Source organism: Ascaphus truei, chromosome 3 (genome assembly GCF_040206685.1).
Source record: "Ascaphus truei isolate aAscTru1 chromosome 3, aAscTru1.hap1, whole genome shotgun sequence".
NCBI classification, from domain to species: Eukaryota; Metazoa; Chordata; class Amphibia; order Anura; family Ascaphidae; genus Ascaphus; species Ascaphus truei.
In genome coordinates, this window is record NC_134485.1 from 274510968 (window position 1) to 274532532 (window position 21565).

The 21565-nt window shown below is 41.2% G+C and overlaps 1 protein-coding gene across 1 annotated transcript in view; it reads left to right on the top strand.

The window, feature by feature from the left end:
* The window catches only part of UGGT2 (UDP-glucose glycoprotein glucosyltransferase 2), a 248351-nt gene that overhangs the window by 137362 nt on the left and 89424 nt on the right, over positions 1-21565 (top strand). Inside the window, exons 23-26 of the mRNA XM_075590844.1 lie at positions 7140-7267; positions 15482-15577; positions 19669-19771; positions 20855-20934. Of these exons, the coding sequence (XP_075446959.1) occupies positions 7140-7267; positions 15482-15577; positions 19669-19771; positions 20855-20934 (407 nt within the window). The remainder of the gene's footprint in view (positions 1-7139; positions 7268-15481; positions 15578-19668; positions 19772-20854; positions 20935-21565) is intronic.

Sequence of the window (21565 nt, forward strand, 5' to 3'; positions counted from 1 at the left end):
ACATTTAATTTCTGGATAAAGTGGAGTCGTTGATTCTTTGTGGTATTGGAAGAAATATGGCATCATTATTAGAGTGTGCAGTTAAAGAGCATTTAGTGCTTTGGTTTACGGGCTATCTTGTGCTGCTGTGCATGCCATTTTCCAATAAATAAAGGCTTGGAGGCAATTATCCCTCTGTGTTATGAAGCCAATTATATAATTCATTAATGGATGGTTTAATACCTCATGTAAATGTAATGTGTTTTATTTTTCACATGATGACTGAGAAATTGTCATTTGCATTTTTTTTGTCAACTATTTTGCACAAACATTTCAAACGGTTTACTTTTTTTTAACTTCATTATTGTACTGCATTGAGGCAGGTTTCTGGCACACGTGGCCTGTTCAAACTAACCTTGAGCGGCCGCTGCATAAAAAGGAATGTATTTGCTGGCAACGGGTTTCAATCTAACAATTTGACATTTTCTGTTTTAATATTATTAGTTGGAAATGTTTTTGAAACAAAAAATGACTCAAGTCAGATAACTTGAGGAAAGACTCAAACATTTGAACCTTGTCTGCAGGGAAAGTAGCATTTTGGTGTTACCCTCATGGCAACTGCTCCTAAGGGGTTTACATCAGTGGTCTATTTACATGGCAGTACTCTGTCTTGGTTACCTTGTCAGGGTGCTGGATTTGTGAATGCTGGGCATTGGAAATGCAATGACGGGAGCCACGAACTTTATTCATACAAATAGGATCTTTATTAACCACAGAGCATAAAGGCTCAGTCGCAACATACACCACAATATGTACAGTCTTTAATCTCTCCAATGTTTGTATCGTTTTTTTTTTCTCTTCCCCAACTGCCCTTGTTCTCAGCCTGTTAGGAAGATGCAAAGGCTTTATTCATCCTGTGTTGCATATCAATTGCAAAAGGAAAAAAAGGGGAAGACCCCCAAGCTGATGCTACAAAATACTGCAATGTCCTGTAATATGTGCTATAAATGAAATAGCCAAAACCGGTGTGCATAGAGAATAAATAGCAAGTGTCCCGTAAGTAAAGCCGATGGTATGTGTGAGGTCTGTGTAGCCCCCACCTCACCTGCACTCCGTCGGGATAGCCCTCCAGCCAATCGATGGTACACTCCCCCACATGAACGGGGCTCAGAGGGAGTTCGCCCTCCTCACTCGGGCAGCGGGGACGGTCACCCGGTATGCAAAAGACCAACTGATGGTAGTAGAGACCTGTAGAAACAGAGCCTCACGCTGTCTAACCGGGTACCTGCTGATCTTCCCGCGATGTTACTGCTGAGGTGACGGAACAGGTGGTGGCTGTAAGGGAACCGGCCGGCGATCTATGCCTTCGCAGTAGTCGTCTCCGTCAGATGCATCTTCTCCTGGAGTGCAGGTAAGAGGCTGAAGCGCCGACCCCACACTGGCTTGGAACCGGATCCACTGGGCAGCTCTAGAGAAAATCCTCAGGATGAAACAGCTGCTCTGTGTCTGCGTATACCGGATAGGCGTGCTGTTATACCAATTAGTGATACATAGAAAATAGGGGTAGAAGGTAGAGCACTGCCAAAAAAGAGCAAAGGGCTGGGCAAAAATAACTATTTATTGGGCATATTAGCCAAAAAGACAAACACATCAAAACAACTGACCATTATACAGAACTGGATGAACCAAATGTTAACAACATCCAATAACAATGTTACAAAGTTTACTGTTAGATACATAAAAACAACAAAGTTTCTAAGTCAAAAACTCATAAATTTAGTAAATGCTATATGAAAATAAGAAAAACAGATTAAAAAATAAATGACAATAAAGTAAATAATAATAGACAAAGAAAAAAGTGAATATGAAAGATAAACAAATCCTGAAAAAAATAATAATAAGTTAAATAAAAGATTATAAAATAAATAAAAATGAATAGACAAAAAAGTGTATGTATCCTCATGAAATGATCCAAATAACATAAGAAATGTGAATTAAAAAACCCTTATTATAAAAATAATAATTTATATATAAATCACCTTCATGTGTTATAAGAAATAACCTATACAATAACATCAATTATGATGATTTCTAATAATAACCAACTAATAATTATAATATATGATAAATATAATATATAATAGAATAATATATTGAGAATTCATAAATAAATAAACAAGGTGACACATATATAAATCTATAAATCACAATCATCATGATGAGGATACATACACTTTTTTGTCTATTCATTTTTATTTATTTTATACTCTTATTTTAATTAATTTATTATTATTTTTTCAGGATTTGTTTATCTTTCATATTCACTTTTTTCTTTGTCTATTATTATATACTTTATTGTCATTTATTTTTTAATCTGTTTTTCTTATTTTCATATAGCATTTACTAGATTTATGAGTTTTTGACTTAAAAACTTTGTTTTTTTTATGTATCTAACAGTAAACTTTTTAACATTATTTGATGTTGTTGTTAACATTTGGTTCATCCAGTTCTATATAATGGTCAGTTGTTTTGATGCCACCTTGCATCATAGACTTTTTTGTCTTTTGGATTTCAATCAGCAGCTGCTGCATAATCCATTATTTGGTTATCTAATTAAGTTGTATTACTGGAAGGTGTGCACCTACATTTGACCAGTATATAATCAGACACTGAAGGAACCTCAGTACTCTTTGATAAAGCGCCTCCACGGCGGGAAACGCGTCAGAGTTTTAATCTGTGTGTTTGTCTTTTTGGCTAATATGCCCAATAAATAGTTATTTTTGTCCCAGCCCTTTGCTTTTTTTTGGCAGTGCTCTACCTTCTACCCCTATTTTCTATGTGTTGCATATCATATCTTTTCCTGAATAGTGTCTGTAATGCTTACATTCCCTATATACCCCTTCTGGGCCTTACTCTCTCTCCTCTTGTACTGTTCTCAGTATCCCCCTCTCGGGTACTGAATGCCACCTCTAGGCCATCTGGGTTAGTTAGCCAAGGACCCTCCGGTGGGGTGGATCTTTTTATGCGTAGGGGTTGCAGTTCGGGGAACATCGTCTGGTCATTGGCTTCCTCCATGTTGACCATGAAAGAGTAGGGATGCACGATTTCTATGGACACTAGCTGGCAAGGGCACTGTCCCCAACTACAAAAACATAAAAGGGTATACCTTCCCTAGTATAGGATACACTAACCTATATACAGTATGCTCGGTGAGGTCCATCCAGTGAACTCCTCCAGGGACCTGCACACACCACAGCCTAATGAGTGGAAAAACAACGATTCACCATTGGAAAATTTGAACCACCGAAGCAAGACTACAAGGTTGGGTAGCTTGTGCAGGCATGGTCCACCAAATAACAATTCTGCCAATAAACCTCTTCGAATTAAGGGCAGTTACAAAGGGGGTACTAGATCCACAAGATTAGGTAAACCATTTAATGTATGTATATCTTTATATAGCGCCATTCATGTAAATAGCACTTCACAGCAATAATACACGTGATAATCATATAAATAACAAATAATACAAATAACACATAATGAGAAGTGCTTTCAGACATAAGTGACATTTAGGAAAAGGAGTCCCTGCCCTGAAAAGCTTACAACCTAATTGGTAGGTAGGAAGAAGGTACAGAGACAGCAGGAATGTGTTCTGGTAAGTGTGTCTTCAAGGGTCCAAGGTTTATGTATGAGGTGTAAAGTATCAGCCATGCAGCTTCTCATATGCATCATTAAGAAGGTGTGTTTTAAAATGGGTCTTAAAGGTGGATAGAGAGGTTGCTAGTCGGATATTGAGGGGAAGGGCATTCCAGAGATGTGGGGCCGTCAGTGAGAAGGTTTAAGGCGTGAAAGGGCTTTAGACACAAAAGGGGTAGAAGACATCCTTGAGCAGAATGCAAGAGTCGGGATTGTGGTTAGCGAGAAATTAGGGCTGAGATGTAAGGAGGGGCAGAAGAGTGTAAAGCTTTAAAAGTGAGGAGGAGAATTGAGTGTGTGATACAGGATTTGATAGGAAGCCGGGAGAGGGATTTTAGCAGGGGAGACGCTGAGACAGATTTAGGAAAGAGTAGAGTGATTCTGGCAGCAAAGTTGAGGATAGATTGTAGGGGAGACAGGTTAGAGACAGGAAGGCCGGACAGCAGGAGGTTACAGTAGTCGAGACGGGAGAGAATGAGGGCCTGTATCAGCATTTTAGCAGTCGAGCAACAGTCCTATCATGGCAGCATATTCCCCCCCCCCCCTAAATTATTTGGGTGTTATCCACTATGATGTAATAGGGTTTTTTGATTTATCATATACAGACTGTATTAACTCTGCTTACGTTTTAGTCTTTTGAATATATTCAAAACTGGTGTTAGGAGGAGGAGTTTATATACCACTAAAGCAGGTTTTATTGTTTGTTTTTTGTTCCTATGCCTAAGAGAAGAATTAACCCATTAATTGGCTGTTATGATGGGACTAGAGGAAAGGAAAAGATTGTAAATACAACTTAACGGTTCTCCCACTGGGGATCTCCCTAGTGCCTCTACCAGAGAGGGCTCTATACTTGTGTTATAATCCGGTAAAAGAGAAAAAACGGAGCACAGCCATGCAAAAGTAGACGTCCAGGGCTGCAGCATGAGTCGAATTAAAAAGGTCTTTAATAAAACAATGACAACATGGCACAGACAGAGTAAAAATCTACTCTAACGCGTTTCACGCTTAATATAGCGCTTCGTCAGAGAGTATGCTTGTGTTATGTTTAACCCACAAAGAAACAATTTGAGCATAACACCATGTGCTTCTGATTTCCCAAGGCCCACAATTCTCATTTTGCTACTGCTGGGTACCTTTTTCCTACATTATACTGTGCTTTCCACTCCTCGACTCCTCAAGAACTCTTCAGGAGGCTGCAGTGTGAGCCTTGGCTTGGGCCTCTCAAGACAGTTATAACTTCAGTAACTGTAGAACTCAAGAACTACAGTAGGAACGTTAAGAACTGTGAACTAGTGGGAGCATGAATAATGGAGAAAATGGTGGAGCTATTGTTTTTGTAACTTGATTCCTACTTCCCCCTTGATGACACTAAATATGGGAGGAACACCTATGACTCCCAAATTAAATTATCCCTTTAGCAGATAACAATAGGCTGTCTCAATTTAGAGGTTCTGCACATGGTAGACAAATGACTATGGATAGGATTCCAACAATAGTCTCCTTCAGGATAAAGATAGTGGAAGCAATAAATACAGTGTTTTCATAGCATGTCTTATTGTCAAAACCAAACTTGCAATATTTATAAATATATTCATGTTTATGTGGATAAAAGATCATATAGTACATTCATATCTGGCATGAGATTTCCAGACCATGTACTTCCATGTTGGGGTTATTTATTTTATTTTTTATTTTCTTGTTTCTCTCAGCATAGAGCAAAGCCCAGTATGGGCTATAAACCTTGAGTTTTACAATAAATGTATTTTACATTTCTTTTTGCATATTCTAACTAATTTGATTCAAGAAATGTTTTTGTAACCTCTGTGTACAGTGTATTAGTGAAAGTGCAACTGTGTAATCTGACGATTCTCATGATAAACAGGTGCTATAAATAAAACACAAGTGTAAATACACACGTTAGTCCTGTTGTCAACTATATTCTTCAAAGATTGTGAAGCATTTAATTGATCTAACAATACATTTAATCATAGATGTTGCTGTAGCCCCATTTTGGGGACTATAGTTAGTATAAGGGGTTAACCACCTTAATGGGTTAACTGTGTGGGATCACTCTGTTTACTCCCCTCTGTATCATGTGTGCAAGTTGACTATTCAGGAAGGAATAGCTACTCCTTTGCATGCCTTGTGACCAGTGATGTCACTACATGGAGATATAAGGGTATGTATACCTTCACCCAATGTTCTATTAACAGGTTCCTCAGAGTCCAGACTGAGTCCTGTAAATAGGTTTGTGTGTATAGTTATGTGCATTAAGGATGTCCTGTCACCATTTATTGTTTTCAGTTAAGAAACGTGCCTCATATAGATAGAACCCAAGATTGTTCTCTTGCCAGAAGAGAAGTAAGGCTGCGCTTATAGTGCCGGCGACAGCGACGCAACGTTGCGGCAAAACAAATGCATCGCCACCGTCGCGTGGGCGTATAGTAAGCGCGACGCAGCGACGGATTGGTTGCGGTCACTGGAAGTCATCTCTATTTGATTTTACAGCGACCGTCGTCGGCACTATAAGCGTAGCCTAACGATGAGCTCAGCAGGGAGTTTTCAGAGTTGGTGCTAAGTAAACTCCCAATACGACAAGAATAGACTAAGAATGCCATGAGCCAAAACGACTTAGTGATCCCAGAGAATAGTGTGTGCGCCAACAAGGGTCCCTCTGAGAACGGGAATTATTGAATCTAGCAAAGAGATTGCTAATTTAACCAATACTAAGGGAAACAAGCACTAGTACCTCCCTAGCGTAGGAGTGAGAGCAACAAGGGGCAGAATCACAGAGGAACCATATTGTTTGACATTAGTTCATGTCTGAAGTGAAGTCTGTCTGTTCTATGGCAAGCCTTATGAACAGCTGTGAAGAGAGCTCTTGTTTCTACTATAAAAGTTTCTGACGTTCATCATTTATTCTATCAGCATATCCACACCCAGGCTGCATGGACTCAGCACCCTCAAAAGGTATGAGACTGAGCACAGCAATGTGTGTATATATATATATATATATATATATATATATATATATATATATATATATATATATATATATATATATATATATATATATATATATGCAACTCGATGTACATCTTTGGAGCTGTCAAGGAGGTGTTTGTTTAATTTTTTTTTTTAGTGGTTTTGTATTGGCAATTCCTATCTTTCCTTTAAAAAAAAAACTGCTCTTAAAGGTATTTGATCACCTGTCCAATTGTACACCAGTCCGGAGGCTGGCATCTTTTGTGTCCAAAAGGATAGTGTCAATTACTGTTGTAGGATTTTATGTGTTGATATAGATGGGTTTTTTTTCTTAACGGTGCGACTCAGATGAATCGGAACTGTTTTTCCAGAGTCTTTTTTTTTTCTTTGTTGTACAGTAATTTAGAGTGACTCAAGCCGTGTGATACATTTGGACTGTTGCCTCTAACCCATTATGTTAAATGTGTTTCTTCTTTTAGCTCTTGAGTTCCATTGAATCAAATGAATTTCATGAGGAAGACTTTTATTTACTGGAAAAGATTACATACGTTTCTTCTGCAGAAAAGATAAAGAACCTTGTTAAAAAGATGGCAACTCCATCAAAGAGGTAAACATTTGTGTAATCGGCAGCAACAGTATGCAAATGTATTGAAATGTAATAAAAAACACACATTTTCCATGGATTCAGGGGGTTAGGCTTCCCCAATGTCATGGTAAATCTTAAAAACATAAAATAGAAAAACAGTGCAGTGCAGAAAAGATTTAATAGCCTTTGAATATACTGTATTAAAATTGACAATTTATTATTTATATTGTACGATACGTGAATTGTACTAAAAGAAAGGTGTGATTATGGTATATATGTATGTATATGTTGTATGTATGTGTATATATATATATATATATATATATATATATATATATATATATATATATATATATATATATATATATAATCAATGAAAAGAAAAAGAAAAGTGTCCCAACTCAGCACTCAAGTATACTCAGAACAAATATCAAAGAAAATTATAATTTATTTAACAGCACAAATAATCAAACATAATATACAAAAAATATTAAAACAAACCCTGACATCCTCCTGTGATAGAAAATGTATCAGACAGGGGAAATCCCCTATGAAGATACTGATGGACCCCTAATACCCAAGGCAAGGAAAAAAAGCCTATAAGCACAAAATATATGTAGAACAAGGGGTTAACAATAACCCCTTGAACCTACAAGGCCGGCCTCACCCCTAGTAAATATAAAACCACACAGCAAGCATAGATAACACATGCACCAAATTGCCTAATACATGCTGATGTCAAATACATATATTATGTACATACACCGTAAATGCAGTTGGTATAATCAAGGCAAACCAGGCACAGTACCAAAAAGAGACTGTTAGTATGGGATCAACAATGGTTAACAGTTCACATCAGTTACCATAGTCCATGAGACCATCCATGCCACACTGTGATAGTAAAATGTTGTTGATCCCATACTAACAGTCTCTTTTTGGTACTGTGTGTGTGTGTGTGTGTGTGTGTGTGTGTGTGTGTGTGTGTGTGTGTATGTATTGTACAAAAAAACACTGCGCTTTTAGTATCTATCTGCAATAATATACAAACTAGACTGTATTTTCAAAAATATATAAACAAATATGAAAAAATGTAAAAAATATAATAAAAAAACCTAATATATAACAAAAAATGATGCTCTAGCAAAATAATACCAAAAATAAAAATGTAAAATAAAATAAAAATTAAATCAATAACATGAACTAGTATTACCAGTGACTGTTCAAATTAAAACATATAAACATGCATATATAAGAAAAAATAATAAGTGAGCATGGGGGAGTGAAGAAAAAACAAAAAATATAGAAAAATGATCAACACAAATGATTAGGTAAAATAGAGTCCACAAAAACCATGTGATGAAAATATCCTATTGAGATGGAAGGGTAGTAGCCCTCTATTTAGGATGTAGGCAGCTTTCTGAAAGGAACAACGACCTCCCACTGGATCTAGAAGACAAGAAGAGAAGAAAGCGCCCGATCCTAGTGTATTATATTAAGGTGCAACATTTAATGTTCCAATAAAACTCCAACAAATGCGCACTCACAAACATAAAAAGTATTAAAGCATGCATTGAGTAATACTCATTCGCCAGACGCTGGAATCTGCTGCTCCGCTCACACGTCCTGCTCCGACAAGTTGTATGGCACCTCTGAGCTACCATCCAGCATGAGCTCCAGAGAGTGTGTAGCTACTCTTGTTCTCAGCCGGAAACGAGCTGTGGTGAACAGTGGTTCCGGATAGGAAGAAGGGAGAAGGTAGGACCAAGGGAACCAAATCGCTATTGTGTCACCATAAGGTGGCGTCCCAGCAAACAGCGCGTCAGCACGGGGCAGCGTCACAGAGTCTGAATGAAAGTCCCAGATACAGAAAAGGTCTGGTACAGTGACCATCACTATTAAAACTAGTATCCCTACGCGTTTATTCACACTTGGTTGATTGCATCAGGGGATAAATGACGGATATATGTCATAGGTATTTATATTTAAATCCACCAATCAGCAGAGGTCATGGATAGTTGAATATTTGCATAGATAAATACAATCAATCAATTAATTAATGGCTGTATGTCCCAATAGACCTATACAACAATAACAAAATAGAATGAAATCATTGGAAATATACATATTTATTACCACTAAAGAAAACATATATATAAATTCAAGTATAAGTGTGTATATTTTGTTTGCACCTATAGTAAGTAAATATGTATTATTCAGGCTATATGTTATTAGTGCAGTAAATAACCATTCTTAATAATTGTGAAAATGAGCATGTATTAAATGAATCAATTTACATTATAACTCACTAGAACATGATTGTATATACATGTATATTAATTGTATTTTAAAATATATAAGTACCAATGTAAACATAATAATAAATTTAAAATTTAAAATTAATTAGATTAATATAATACACTAGGATCAGGCGCTTTCTTCTCTTGTGATATATATATATATATATATATATATATATATATATATATATATATATATATATATATATATATATATAATAAACATAGCACAAACATGATATATATCTATATATTTCTCAAACCGTTGTAAGCGTGTCTGTTTGCCCCTAGACACAGGGAGACACAGGACAATCACATTGGACCTTTGGCCCGTCACTCCGCCTCAGGCCAATGAGATGGCTCCCTTGACCCGCTCGCCCGCCCCCGCACACCTCTCATTGGCCGGTGTGGTCTAACAGTCACACACACACACCTCCCGCCCAGGTAAGTAGTAAACCGCCGCCTCCCCTCCCAGCGCACACCCCTCCCGCTGCCTCAAACCCCTGTTTCTCCCCTCCCAGCGCACACCTCTGCCGCCGGGGCCTCCAACCCCTGCGCCTCCCCTCCCAGCGCAAAACCCCTGTGCCTCCCCTCCCAGTGCAAAACCCCTGTGCCTCCCCTCCCAGCGCAAAACCCCTGCGCCTCTGCCCTCCCTTCCGGCATTGCCTCCAAGCTCACACCCCAGCCGCTAGAGTCAGTGGGGGAGCGGCCGCACGGGAGCGAGCGCCCGGGACAAAGCGGGGGAGCGGACAGCGGGCCGGGGGAGCGGACAGCCGGCCGGGGGAGCGGACAGCCAGCCGGGGGAGCGGACAGCCGGCCGGGGGAGCGGCTACGTCAATTTCAAACACGCTGCCTCCCGCCTCAGATCCGCGTGGTAGCGGGCGGACGGCTGAGGGATCGGCCGACGCATGCACGCGACCCTGTCTGCAGACGTCCACAACAGACGGAAGGTTTTCGGGGGGGGGGGGGAACCGACGACCGGCAGACAGTGGGGGAAGGGGAGCAAGCGGCCACATGATACATTGTCACTTACCTCCCGCACCCCCCCTCACTTCCCCCTCACCGCACCCCCCCTCACTACCACCCCTCCCCGCACCCCCCTCACTACCCCCCCTCACTTCACCCCCCCACCGCACCCCCCCTCACTTCACCCCCCCTCCACCTCTCCTCACCCCCCTCCACCTCTCCTCACCCTCCCTCCACCTCTCCTCACCCCCCTCCACCTCTCCTCACCCCCCTCCACCTCTCCTCACCCCCCTCCACCTCTCCTCACCCCCCTCCACCTCTCCTCACCCCCCCTCCACCTCTCCTCACCCCCCCTCCACCTCTCCTCACCCCCCCCTCCACCTCTCCTCTCCCCCCCTCTCCTCACCCCCCCACCTCTCCTCACCCCCCTCCACCTCTCCTCACCCCCCCTCCACCTCTCCTCACCCCACCTCCACCTCTCCTCACCCCCCCCCACCTCTCCTCACCCCCCCTCCACCTCTCCTCACCCCCCTCCACCTCTCCTCACCCTCCCTCCACCTCTCCTCACCCCCCTCCACCTCTCCTCACCCCCCTCCACCTCTCCTCACCCCCCCTCCACCTCTCCTCACCCCCCCTCCACCTCTCCTCACCCCCCCTCCACCTCTCCTCACCCCCCCCTCTCCTCACCCCCCCACCTCTCCTCACCCCCCTCCACCTCTCCTCACCCCCCTCCACCTCTCCTCACCCCCGTCCACCTCTCCTCACCCCCCGTCCACCTCTCCTCACCCCCCTCCACCTCTCCTCACCCCCCTCCACCTCTCCTCACTCCTCCAACTCTCCTCACCCCCCCCTCCACCTCTCCTCACCTCCACCTCTCCTCACCCCCCCTCCACCTCTCCTCACCCCCCCTCCACCTCTCCTCACCCCCCCTCCACCTCTCCTCACCCCCCCTCCATCTCTCCTCACCCCCCCTCCACCTCTCCTCACCCCACCCCTCCACCTCTCTTCACCCCCCCTCCACCTCTCCTCACCCCCTCCACCTCTCCTCACCCCCCTCCACCTCTCCTCACCCCCCTCCACCTCTCCTCACCCCCCTCCACCTCTCCTCCCCCCCTTCACCTCACTTCCCCCCCTCCACCTCCCCTCACCATCTCCCCTCCCCCCCTTCACCTCCCCTCACCACCACCCCCCTTCACCTCCCCCCCTGCACCGCCTTTCGGCCACCCTCCCGCCTCTGCCTTTCGCCCGCCCACCGCTCACACCCCTGCGCCACACTCGACACACACCCACCGCCACACACCCTAGCAGGACCCCCACCCACAGCCAGCACTCACTACCCACGCCCACCCGTGCTGAACACCCACCCGCCGCCTCACACATGCTCACACCCTAGCAGGACACACGCCTCACATTTTTACATCACTTATGTCACCAAAATATACATTGTACTTTGGTGTGTTTACAATAAACCATTTTTATACAACATCCTATTGCATTTTCTTCCATCTTTATTCTTAACATTATTATCCAACCTTTCCAACAAATACTCAACCTATTGTTCCACGATTTATAAATACTACCACCTATTACGTATTTACATCCCGGGCAACGCCGGGTATATCAGCTAGTATATATATATATATATATATATATATATATATATATATATATATATATATATATGTGAAAAAGAAAGTACACCCTCTTTGAATTATATGGTTTTACATATCAGGACATAATAAGAATCATCTGTTCCTTAGCAGGTCTTAAAATTAGGTAAATACAACCTCAGATGAACAACAACACATGACATATTACACGTGTCATGATTTATTTAACAAAAATAAAGCCAAAATGGAGAAGCCATGTGTGAAAAACTAAGTATACCTTATGATTCAATAGCTTGTAGAACCACCTTTAGCTGCAATAACTTGAAGTAATACACTGGCGACACAGTTTATTGCACTGCGGCCAGATCCGCAAGCCGGGAGATTTCCCGGCTTGCTAGTGACGCGCGGTCACGCGTCATCGGGAGCGTGCGCCCCCTGCACGCACGTCCAGGGGCTCCCCGAGGGAGCCCTGGTGTCCCGCGATGTGGGGGACGGCGGCAGGGGGTTCCGGGGGACCCAGCGGACCCGGCAGCGGGAGGGAGAGCGCCCCGATCGGAGGGCGCTCTTCCGCTGCTTCGGCGCGCGCCCGTCACCCTCCGGCGCGCCAGGCTACTGCTGCGGCCGAGAACGGGCAAATGCTCGAATAAACTCGGCCGCAGCAGTAGTGTTCTGTATGACTTTATCAGTCTCTCACATCGTTGTGGAGGAATTTTGGCCCACTCTTCTTTACAACGTTGCTTCAGTTCATTGAGGTATGTGGGCATTTGTTTATGTACAGCTCTCTTAAGGTCCAGCCACATCATTTCAATCGGGTTGAGGTCTGGACTTTGACTGGGCTATTGCAACACCTTGATTCTTTTCTTTTTCAGCCATTCTGTTGTAGATTTGCTGGTGTGCTTGGGATCATTGTCCTGTTGCATGACCCAATTTTGGCCAAGCTTTAGCTGTCGGACAGATGGCCTCACATTTGACTCTAGAATACTTTGTTATACAGAGGAGTTCATGGTCGACTCAATGACTGCAAGGTTCCCAGGTCCTGTGACTTCAAAACATGCTCAAATCATCACCCCTTCACCACCGTGCTTGACAGTTGGTATGAGGTGTTTGTGCTGATATGCTGTGTTTGGTTTTCGCCAAATGTGGCGCTGTGCATTATGGCCAAACATCTCCACTTTGGTCTCGTATGTCCAAAGGACATTGTTCCAGAAGTCTGGTGGTTTGTTCAGATGCAACTTTGCAAACCTAAGCTGTGCTGCCATGTTCTTTTTAGAGAGAAGAGGCTTTCTCCTGGCAACCCTTCCAAAGAAACCATACTTGTTCAGTCTTTTTCTAATTGTACTGTCATGAACTTTAATATTTAACATGCTAACTGAGGCCTGGAGCGTCTGAGATGTAACTCTTGGGTTTTTTGCAATTTCTCTGACCCTTGCACGGTCTGACCTTGGGGTGAATTTGCTGGAACGTCCACTCCTGGGAAGATTGGCAACTGTCTTGAATGTTTTCCATTTTGAATAATCTTTCTCACTGTAGAATGATGGACTTTAAATTATTTGGAAATTGCCTTATAACCCTTCCCAGATTGATGGGCAGCAACAATTGCTTCTCTACAACCATTGCTGATGTCTTTCCTCCTTGGCTTTGTGTTAACACACACCTGAATGCTCCAGACCAGCAAACTGCTAAAACTTTGGCTTTTATAGAGGTGGTCACACTTGCTGATGATCAATTAATCAAGGGCTTTTGATTAGCAGCACCTGTCTGCTACTTAGCATCTTAATTCCTATGGAAGCAGTAAGGGTGTACTTAGTTTTTCACACATAGCTTCTCCATTTTGACTTTATTTTTGTTAAAGAAATCATGACACCGTGTAATATGTAATGTGTTGTTGTTCATCTGAGATTGTATTTACCTCATTTTAAGACCTGCTAAGGAACAGATGAGATTGTTATGTCCTGATATGTAAAACCATCGGATTCATAGAGGGTGTACTTTCTTTTTCACACAACTGTATATATATATATATATATATATCTATATATATATATAGATATATATATATATATATATCTATATATATATATATAGATATATATATATATATATCCTTGGTATACTGTAGAACAGGTGTCTCCAAACTACGGCCCGGGTGCCACATCAGGCCCCCTACAAGATTGTATCCGTCCCGCAGGAACCTGAAATATATATATTTTTGATCATTACAGCTCATCCCCGCTACAACGCGGATCCGCAAATTTACGCGGTCTGAGCGTGGCTCCTGTTTTAAAAACATCTCCAAGGTTTTTATTTATAGAACGTTCAATGCTTTATTGCTAACGGACACACACTGAGACACATACATACACATATACACACACCCTCTCCTCCCTCTAATTATTTTTAAATTGGAAGCTTAAAATATTATATATCAGTGTAAGAGACGTGCAGAGGTACAACCAGGGAGATAGATTTGGGGGTACTTAAACCATGGATTTTATTCAGCCCGTCACTTTAAACAATGCAGGAAATCGCAAAAATAAATAAATAAACAGCCTATCCCTTTGTAAGTGTTCTCACTTCCCCAGTCCCTATCTGCAGGGCTGGGGGGATAAGCCCCTTACCAACCTATCACCCCAAAGTCTAAAGAGGTACCTCAAATCCGTTCATGTCAATCTCTGTGTCTGGTTGGAGTCTGGTGAGGGGCCAGTCTCTGGCAGGTTCCCTGGTTCGCTGCACCCTGAAATAGAGGCCTAGTCCTGGTGTCTTGATGTCTGCTCACAGTCCTTCTGCATGCTCAAGAGTCTCTCTAAGCAGTTTTCAGTAGGAAACTTTTCTACAGATCTGAATAGACAGGTGGAGACTGGTTAGTTGTCTTTAGCTGCAATTAACCATCTCCTTGCTTGATTCCTCAGACCACTACAGGCTTATATTGAAGCCTTAGGCTGCGTCCCCACTGACGCTGACCGCGCTCATGCTTCAGAGGGTGACGTCACCAACTCTCTAAGCATGAGCGCTGAGTGTCCTGTATATTTTGCAAGCGCGATCGCGTGGGGGCATTGGTGGCATGTTGAACGCGCTTCAAACTCACTTTTTTTGTCTCTTCAAGTGCCAAGCTTGGGAGAGCGTACGTCAACATAAAGAGCACAAGAAGTAAAAGCGGCATGCACTGAGCACACAGCATGCTCAGCGCCAGCTGGGACGCAGCCTACTGTAATTTAGACAAGGTTTAAGTCCCTGTTACAAACAGGTTCTCATTTTTGTAATATTCCTTTAGGTGTGCATTGTGGAAAACTACCAACATGCTTGTATTTCTTTCTCTTGTACAGTGCCAGAATAATACAAATGTCATGTTTTTTATCTTTTAGTGCGAGTGATTTGGTTATGAAGGTGGATTCTCTGCTCTCAACCATGCCTAAAGGAGAGTCCAGGCAAGATATGAGATTCATTAAAGAGAGACATAGGTAAACATTTACACATTACTGTTCTGCTCTGAATAGGTGTGTATGTGCGTGTTTACATTTTTACAGAACAAATAGTGTGTACGTCTCCAGTTTAGTAGAGGCGTGTAAATATTAAATTGTTTTAACAGTGGTTTACCATTGTGCATCCTATTTATGCATACAAATATCCACAATTTAATTTTTCTAAGATGGCTCTTAACATGTTTCTAGATGAAGCTTAGATCCTACAGGCGTGAGTAAGTGATTGTATAATTAGGATGGAAATGTTTTTTTGTTTTTTTTTAAGGGAAAATAGTAGGAAATCAAAGTGGTGCATTTTGGGAATAAAAAAAGTATCTCCATAAATTTTATGTCGTATTGTCCGATACTGGGGCTTATTCAATAAAGTGCGATAGTGAACTTTTGACATTACAGCACGGAAAGTCCCATTCAAGTCATTGGGACTTTCTGTGCAATGTTGCACTTTATTGGATAAACTCCACTTAGTTCATTTCTTAGGCAGATAAACAGTAATAGAATTCAAAAATAGCATTTATTCTTAACTCTAACCCCATTTATGATTTATTCGTTATGTCTGGCCGTGCATTAATCTTCAGCTCAGTAGGAAGATTATTTTTATTCAAAATTAGCAGGCTTTCACCAGTGTAAGTATATGAAGTATGTAATCAATGTCTTTTTCCTTCTCCTTAAACTGTCAGAAGGCTCTATACAGCAAAAATAAACGGGGGACATATCGCTCAAAATTTCAAATCACAGAAGGACTCTCAGGCTATTCACAGCTTACTGTCACAAATAAATTCTAACACTAAGTCATTGAAACACAATAAGAAAACAAGCCCCATGGGATAGTGGTAGAGAACAATTTAACATTTAGTCATTACCTATCAACTAAATCAGTGGATCAAGATTACATTGTGCCGTTAGTGCTACAATTTGCCCTCTTAATGCCATTCCCACCAATCTCCTCACACCTCTTGCTTCCACTCTATTCCCTACACCAGCGCCGGCTGGGAGTATGGCGGCGCCCGGTGCAGTGTGTTTGCGCTGAGCCTCGTTGTCTATCCTCACATCACTTGACGGTGTACTGTAATGCGATGTTGAATCGTTACACGACATTGCATGCTAGCAGGAGGTGGCAGCACTTATAGAGGCCCCGCACTCTTCCTCGGCCCAACTCCGGTTAATTTAACCACCACAACATTTAAACTGTAATTATGGATGTTGATCTGCGGAAGAGTGCGGAGCCTCTGTAAGCACGAGGCCAGGTGCATTTGCACTGATGGCAATGCCTTCAAGCCGGCCCGCCCCTACACTCACCCAGATTTTCAGCGTCTTACCCTTTTCTGGTACCTTCCCACCTTGTTCATGCATGCAATAGTAACACCTATTCTCAAAGGTAACACCTTACTATCTGCCTTTGCCTTGAATCGCCATGATCGCCTTGTATTCTCTCGTTTGCTCCATTTTCCTGTGCTTTCGTAGACTCTCTACAATTTGGTTTCTGCAATGAAATAGCCATAACCAATAGCTAATGTCCTTCATGCTGTTGAAGACCATGGTCATTACACCCTTTTTGTATTACTCGACTTCTCTGTTGCGTTTGATACTGTGGTACTCTTGGTATCCGCCACAATGCTTTATCATGGTTAACTTCTTGCCTCTGACATCATATGTTTTGTCTCTCTTTTTCTAATGCCTGTTCTTCCTCTGTTGCTTCTAAAAACTTCTCCCACCTGAAACCTCTTTCACTTACTAGCCCTTATCTCTGGAGTTTCCTTCCCCTCAATATCTCTCAAGCACCTTCTCTCTCCACCTTCAAGGCCTGCCTCAAAAGTCACCTTTTCAACTTGCTCACCCTTGCATATGTACTTGCCTTTCTACTGTCTCTCCAAGTTGTACCTACATACAGTACCACTTAGATTTTAAGCTGTTTGGGGCCGGGACTCCTTTCTCAAATGTTTACTTTTGCACTTATTCTCATTATGTATTACACCCAGTTATATTGTTGCTTCTATTACTCCTGTGAAACGGTTCTTGGATGATGCTATACAAATGAAGACATACATACATACTTGCATGCATCACTGAAATTATTTTTTGCAATTCTTGCAAAAGATAACCATAAAGCTACATTTTATTTAGTTGCAAAGATCGTGGAAAGAAACGGTGCACAACTTGCCAATGAACTGGTATAGACAGGAACCAAAATTAAAGGTTTATTAAATTAAAATAAAACACAAACGATCCCGGCAGATCCTCTGACGCGTTTCACGCACAGGGCGCTTTAAATAGGGAAATTGTATTTATTTATGCTATTGAAATATCATGGGGATGAAAAACCTTCCTAAAGTATGATGGTTTTTGGTGATCCATATTGCCCAGGAAAGCGGATCTCATTTTTCCACATTTATTCTTCTCTGTCACTAAACATTATAAATTCCCCATTCACTTATAACGCGAGAGGAAAAAAAGTGCCAATGATTGTAGCCGAGAGAAATGTCTTATTGTACAATAGCACCACACTAGTTTAAAGATTGAAGTCGGTAATGGTTAACAAATATAGTCAATAAAAATTCTGTATTTTAATTAAATGTGTGCTGCTTAACTTTTTTATGAAAGTAGACCTGTTTTACAAATCACAACATATAAATATGACAAATATTTAGAGCAAAATTAAGTTAATGCTTTAACAAAATTAACTTAAGCAAGTCGTTATACTGATGCATTTTAATGAAATGCGTATATCAGAAATGAAGTGCACTTCACCAGCACACTTCTTTTTTTTTTTTTTTTTTTTTTTTTAATCTCTAAAAGGTTTGTACAAAGAGACCACTTTAGCTGATCATGTGATGAAAAAAAAAACAGAGTTTTATATAACTTATAGTGACGATCAATATCAGAGCCGGTTTGCAATTTAGTGGGACTCGATGCCGGGGGAGGGCACTGGGCCTCTTACCTGCTCCGGCATGTCCTCCTGCTCCTCATCTCCGCGACGTCCTATGACGTTACGACAATGGGACGCTGCTACGTCGCAGAGATGAACAGATGCCGGAGAGAAGCCAGAAAGAAGATAAGCATTACCGAAACCACGCACTCTTCCCCCAGCAATCAGTTTAACTGCTGTGGGGAAGAGCACGGGGCCTCTGTAAGCGCAGGGCTTGATGCGACGGCACTGATCGTACCGCCATGAAGCCAGCCCTGATTCATCCTTGCTCAAGTAAAGATATTAGGATAGGAATGTAACTGACTTGGTTTATTCAATATGTTGTTAGTTATTTGGGAGTATAGGGGTTAGCTGTGAACAGAAAATGTGGAAATCTTTATATTTTTGTTTTATTTATTTATTTTTGTATTATTGTATTGTATTGAAAAACCTAGCACTCCTATCTTGCAAATTAGTTTAATTACTCATTTATATATCAATTCATAGAAAAACAGAGCTTCCAGTTTCTTTTAATTTGCAGTTGATTTGGTTGTCAACAGTAGTTTTTGTGACCCAGATTGCAGAGGTAAAAACAATCAGTCAGATTTTAACTCTGAAATCGTCAAGAATTAGAACGGTGCTTGAATACCTTTCTGTTAGCAAGTCTAACTTTATTTTTTTAACAAGAACATACAAAAATGTCAACTTGGTTAAACAAAAAAAACGTGTGACAATGTACAGCATAAAACAGTTTGACTAAATTGTAGTTAATACATTTCTCAACAAAATGTATCCTAAGTTATATTGCTAAAGAAGACACTCTGTTGGCATCCTCCAGTAATTACAGCTGTTGACTCACAGCAGCAAGTTTATTTTCAGGTGTTCAGATGTTTTCCAGGAGCAATCTTAAAATTATCTGAATCTTATGAGCTGTAATATTTGGTAACAAAATGCATTATGGGCTATATTTACTAAGAAGTTCCACTTTATAAGACCCCTTCCGTAATGAGACAACCAACTGCCTATTTGAATGGAGTGTAAATATGCCACATTACAGACTCATGGTAGAGGGTGTCATATGGAGTAGCACTTCTTAGTAAATGTGGCATTTCTCTTTATTCACTTCCTTTACTTTCACTACTACGGTATTTTCATATTTTTTTTTTAGTTTGGTTAAAGTTGACCCCCAAGAAGAGGGCCCGTACTTTGATGTCGTAGCTGTTGTTGACCCCCTTTCAAGAGAAGCACAGAAGATGTCACATTTCCTGATTGTACGTTGTTACAATTTTTATATGTAGTATAAAATTGAATTATAGATTTTTTTTTTATTGATTAATAAATCTTTTTAGCAAGAAAGGTACATGTGCAATTTAACATAAGAATTTGTGTGTAGGCATTAAGTGGCTAGTTTTTTAAAAACATTTTAAAGTGACAGTCCTGTCCAAAATGTCAATTGATTTTTTTTTTACATTTTTTTTTACATTATTTGAACCAGATCCAATCTGAGATACAGTATTTAATCTCCAGGGACGTCCCTGTTCATGAGAGATGTGCAGTCTTAGGTGCCAATACACTTCCTGGTTAATTAGACATACTGTAGCCGTCACAATTGTTTAATAGGAAGCTGCGGCATCATCCATTGCAGCTTCCTATTTGCCTGCGGTTTGGCAGCCTTTTGGTTTCCATAGAGTGAGAGAGCACCGGCACCACAAACTGCCAGTATCTGTAGAACAGAGCTTGCCGAGAGCTGAAAATAGGATGGTTCCACTCCTAAGGACACCGCCATTTGTTTATAAAAAATAAAAAAACACTGATTATGTTTTTCATTTTTATACTACAGATGCAGCGGCCGTTATTTGAACAAATCACGGGCCGTTTTCGTGTGCGCTGCTGCACTCCACGCGGCATTAACGCGGCCAATCACCCCAGGCAAACATGTTTATCGCAGTTGCTTTGTTTGAATTTCATGGATTGTGTGCAATTAAATGCAATGAAATTAATAAATTCAAATGTGTACAGTACTGTTTTAATGTGTCAATTTCTGGTGTTTAAAAGCCAGAACACTAAAATGCCATTTTCTGCACTCGCGTCTTAAGGCGGTACGGTTGGAAGCAATCCAGCGCCATGACATAGGTATTCCAAGGTATACACCGCGTGAAGTGTTCGAATAACGGCCGCTGCATCTGTACTATGACAGAACTTTGTGAGTCTAAGCAAAAACATAGTTTGAGTTCTGAATTGAAAAATTTTAATCTTAAGTTTCTTTTTACAAAAATATATTATTTACAGACTTGTGTTTATGTATAGAATAATACCCACCATATTTTAAGATTATTTTAACTTTTTTGTTTCAGGTACTTGGTCGAATAATAAATATAAAGCTGACCCTATTCATGAATTGTAAACCCAAACTATCAGAAATGCCTTTGAAAAGGTAAGGATAGTATGCTGATCATGGTCAGGGTGTAAGTATAAATAGTTACAGTATGCCAGCAGGCGCCCCTCCCCCGCCCCCTCCCCCCCACTGCAGAATTAAGCAACATATGAAAGAATTACTTTTTTATTCTTATACATCATACACTTTTTTTAAAGTACATTTGTACTGTCCCCTGCATGTGTTTTCTTTATCCTTTGGCTGCAGTGACCATTGCCCTAGTCTCTTGTTACTGTGTAAAATACTAAGCTGTCATCTCTGCCTGTTGCCTTAGCAACCCCTTCTCTGCTCCTTGAAATAATGGTATATTCCTAAATCCCTAGCACTTGGTTTAGCCCTGCCTTATTTGTTGTGGTAATGTTGTTGCATCAACCCCATTCAAGCTTGCAGCTATTGCTAGTGGTCTACCCCAATACTGCTCTCCCTGTGATAACATTGTTTTTTCAACTTCCCCTAATTTATGTATCTCCAAAGTTTGTATTCATTTCTGTTTCTGTTCATTATAAAGTTTATCAGAAATTCAAGAAGGTTTCTATTTGCATGAAGCTGACAAGTTTACCTGTCTGTCACATCTCGCTGAGCCCCCGGGATAGAAAAACAATTCTGTTATTTTCCTTATTTCTGTAGTGCT